The sequence below is a fragment of the Morone saxatilis genome, unplaced genomic scaffold, assembly GCF_004916995.1.
Source record: "Morone saxatilis isolate NCDOM2014 unplaced genomic scaffold, NCSU_SB_2.0 Contig9, whole genome shotgun sequence".
Classification (NCBI taxonomy): Eukaryota; Metazoa; Chordata; class Actinopteri; family Moronidae; genus Morone; species Morone saxatilis.
The window spans coordinates 14,220,774-14,225,196 of record NW_023340268.1 but is presented as its reverse complement, the minus strand read 5'-3'; the positions used below and the strand labels follow the sequence as shown (position 1 = coordinate 14,225,196).

The following is a 4,423-nucleotide window of genomic DNA, read 5'->3' as shown; positions in this document are numbered from 1 at the left end:
GGAGAATTGGCCCCTGGGAGAGCGCTGAGCCATCCTGGTGCTATTAGGCTCGTGGCTAATAATAGGTGTTTCAGACCAGGGGAAGATCAATCAGGGGGAATCATGGGGAATGTTCGGAGCAGCGCTTTTTACACATCGGCCCAGATGGATGAAATTACACTTGTCAGTTTTTAGTTGCATTACTCCCAAATTGGTTGTCTACTCTTTTTTTCTCTCTCCCTCCCTCCCTCGCTTTCTCTCTCTCCTCTCTTCTTTCGCTCTCTTTGCCCTCCTTCATGTGTCAGTGGCCTGCTAAAGGGATTCGATGGTGAAATCCCTGTCATTTTTGTCTTTTCCCTGTTTAGCCCTCAGCCAGCAGCTCTGTTGCCTGCATATGCACTTAGGAGAAATCAGTTTAAGATGTTGTCTTATGGCTTGGGCAATTTCCATGTTTAAGGCAATTGTGCAGCTGACATCCTGTATGTGGTCTGCATGTAGAATAAAACGCTTTCATTGACACAAAAGGTACAGTGAAAAACAAGTCAGTCAACAGAAAATGGCATCGGCAACTATTTTTATAACTGATACATTATTTCAGAGATTTTTCAAACCAAAATGCAAGATTTTGTTACAGCTTTTTCATTGTGTGCATTTGCTGTTTTTGTCTGTTTTATTTCGTTGTAAACTGAATATTTTGGTGTTTCTATATTGTTGGTCGGACAAAACAAGACATTTGAAAGTGTAACCTTGGGCTCTGGGGAACTATGAGGGACATATATTAATTATTTTATACATTTCATAAATTAAAGGATTAATCTAGAAAATAATCTGTCATAGCCCTCGTTCTGTGAGTGTGAAATAAATGGCTTCGAAATATATTAATAAAAAGTGGATTAACACAAATTGATAAATTCATAAATTGCAATAATTTTATTGTAACTGCATAAACATCTTGTCTTGTAATTGACTAATTGTAATTACATCTGCCAGGGGCAAATTAATCTTTCAGGCTGTATCTCACTGTTTGAACAGAATAAAATTCCCTGCACAATGCTCACTCTCTTTGGTGTTTGTTTTAACGCATGTTGATTTTTTGAATGACCCCTGACCTTGTTGCAGACATTTTTAAAGGAAGAACCCAAGCTAAGATTCTCAGAAGGACAAGAAAAACAATTAAACTGTCAGAGTGCAGATCTCCATCAGGCAACAGACGGTGAAACACCTACAATGCCACCACAACTGCCAGATGCAACCTGCAGACCTTTTCCTAGTATAGTATATAGTATAGTGTATAGTGTATTATAGTGTAACTTTTCTCGTATAGATGTATGCATAGTTTTTTAATAAAGTGTTTTGGAATAGTACAGTCTTTACAGGTTCAAATGGCTTTATTTAAATATTTTAACAAAACAGGTTTAATATCCAGAACATAACTTCTTTATAAAGTCATGACGTTAAACTGTCCAGTACATTAGGTGGGAGTATGCACCTTTAACGGTGGTTTGTAGTCCAACAGTAAAGCCATAGAAGAAAAAGACTCCCTTAGAGTCAAGATGGTGGTGAAGATAATAAAAAGTGGGATTATTCATCTTGTATGGTCTAACTTTGGTGGTTTGTAACATATCAGGTATGGAATTAATCTGGAGATTCTACAGTTCAAGAGCTATTTTCTATGAATGCTGGATTTTGAACCACAACAAAGGACAAAATGTGGCCTACAACAGGTTAGGTAAGCCTTGCTGTTAGCCTAACAGTTGTTGATCACCTCGAGTCTGCAGTGGGTATAAAACAGAGCAGTCAATAAAAAGATTTTTCAAAAACTGTGAATCACCCCAACCATAATAGGCTCTTGAGCATGCAGTCATAAATGTGCACAAAAAATATGAGGCTGATTGGTCCAGTAGTATGCGAGATTCACTACAGACAGATACACACAGGGACACACGCGTACACGCAACCAAACACACAAATCCCCTCTGAGCTTGTGCCTGGCGGAGATAATGATGCTAAAGGAGGTTTACATCAGGCATAAATCAAGGCTTTGAGCAGTACAATGCCTCTTTACTATCCCCATCCAAACCCTAACTCCTCTTATGATTGATTGATTTTGACTAAAAAATGTGAAAATATTTCACGGACAAGGCAGTTTAGACTGTGATGGCAGAGCTAGAGATAATTGAATGACCCGAGCTGTAGTTCCTGTGCAGTCCCAGGGACGCAACAAGCTCAGTAAGGTGAAAAGGGCTTTACGCCTGGCTGTGCATGCAAGCCATACGGCACATCATCTAAACCCCCTTATGCTCCTGATGTGTTACATGATAACTAGCACTAGGTGTCAGTCAGAAAGGTGACTATGGGGGCTGAGAGGGATCATTTTGTGGCAGCCACACAACAGCTATTTGTTTCAGTGATTTCCACTTCTGACTAGGTACTGACAGACTAAAATGGTCAGTGTTTACAATGCTTTCCTTCCAACTTGTCCTCACATTATCAATTTCCCCCTGATGTGGCTACTAGCTAAGTGTCCTGGCGCAAAGGGGGGTATGGTATTGATATATTAAAGTGCTTGCTTGTATTACTCCAGTGTAAGGCATGCAGCTACTGCACCCTGCCATCAAAACACTGGCATGACAATCACAGCAGAAGATTGGCTGTGTGCTAAAGTAGCTGCTCTGAATAGCTCACTGGGGAGACATCACCCCCCCAGTCCCAAACTGGAAATCAATACAGCCCCCAGATGTTGGGGTCTCCCAGTCCACGGAGCTGCCTGATGCGGAGATGTTCCTCAATGTCTGATTGCACAACGGAGAAGACTGGAAACAGAAAAAGATTCTTTGACTGAAAGCACAGTGACCATGGGGGAGGAAACCAAGGCCTCTGTGAGAGAGAGTCTCCTTAGCAACGGGAAGAAAATTAACATTGACATCCTGACTTCCCAGCAAAACTCGTCCCAGAGCTTCTGCTGGATATTTCCATGGGGCGAGCAAAAAAATAGAGATGTTCAAAAGCTGATATAAAGACACACTCCCTGCTTGTCATCCATTTATATTGAAATGAGTTTTTCCCCCTCAGCTCGGCTTGTGTGTAGTGAATACAGAGAGTCCTAATGTATGTATTTTGCTCATTTTACTGTGTCTGGCGTTTCCGCGCCTCTCCACTGTGACTCTGTGTTTGCCTCCTGCTGTGGTAAACACAACATTGCTATGATAGCACATGCATTTCAGAAAGCTCAAAACACCGCAGAGGAGCCGAAACATTCATTCTCTCCTCTCTCTCCCTCTCAATCTCTTTCCCCCTCTCCCTCTGCCTCTGTCAGTCCTCTCCCTCACTTCCAGCCAAGGTATTCAGCTCCCATGATTGCAAACATGCATAATGACAGCATCTCCCGGGGGCCAGCGGAGGTACCCCACTGATGCTGAGAGACTCTATCCTGTCGTCACATTGCAGGAAATTTTTGTCGGCAGTGCACATTGGAGCCTGGTGAGCTTTGGCAAGGCACCGCCAGAAGCTGGGCTGGCTGTTTTTTGTTAATAAAATGAAGTGCAAATTGTGCCGGGCTCGTATGCATTGGAACAGCTCACTGCTTCCTCCCATTACGAGGCCAGGGCGAGCGCCATGGAAGCATAAGCGTGAATACATTATAAAGTAATGAGGAAACATCCAGGAGAGGGTCACGGGGGGCGTCAAGCAGCTCCAGAGGCCTCACCAAGAGCTTTCAGTGTGCTCCGTGATGGATTAGTCATTCGCGTTTGAAGAGCGAGCGAGAGGTGGAGTTCAACAATGTTACACATAGCAACAGTTGCTAAGAGTTGCAGCGAGCGAGGCCTATTCAGTTTGTGAATATGTACAGTTGCTGCTGAGCAGGAATATAGGTGAATAGAGATAGAGCTGTTTTGTGTATCAATGATGATGATGATGGTGACATTTGTAACAATGCCACACAATATTCATGAACATGGAAAAACTGCTAGGAACCATGTGGTAGTAGAGAGGATGATAATGTAAACCATTCATAACATAGCAGCATGAGAGTGGTTAAGACAAAATGTCACTGATATTTGGGATTTGAAGCAAATTATGCTTTGTGGATGTAAAAACGACAGCTTAATTCCTGCCGTGGCTGCAGCTGGAGCATATCGTTCTGAAGAATCCCAACCCGTACAGCCTGATACTTGGAAGGTCTGGGGTTGCATGCAAAAAAAAAAAAAGTTATGCAAATCTGTCTGTTTACCTGCAAATCATCCGGCATTATTAGGCTGTATTTTAAACCTAACTGTCCTCAATATGTCACAGAAAACATTGAATTCACAGTGACACACTAAACAGAGAAAGCCAGACTTGAGTACATTATATAGACTCTCCCTGTCAATCATGCATCACACAAACAGGTCACATTCTATACATTCCCGTAGGCTGGGGTGGGTGGTAGCTAGGGGGGTGGGGT

At 42.6% G+C, this 4,423-nt stretch overlaps 1 protein-coding gene across 1 annotated transcript in view; it reads right to left on the bottom strand.

Moving 5' to 3' along the window:
- Positions 1-2,660: 2,660 nt before the first annotated feature.
- Positions 2,661-4,423, bottom strand: part of LOC118343209 (V-set and transmembrane domain-containing protein 2B-like) — a 4,893-nt gene continuing 3,130 nt past the window's right edge. Inside the window, exon 4 of the mRNA XM_035681964.1 lies at positions 2,661-2,771. Coding sequence (XP_035537857.1) covers positions 2,661-2,771 — 111 coding nt within the window. The remainder of the gene's footprint in view (positions 2,772-4,423) is intronic.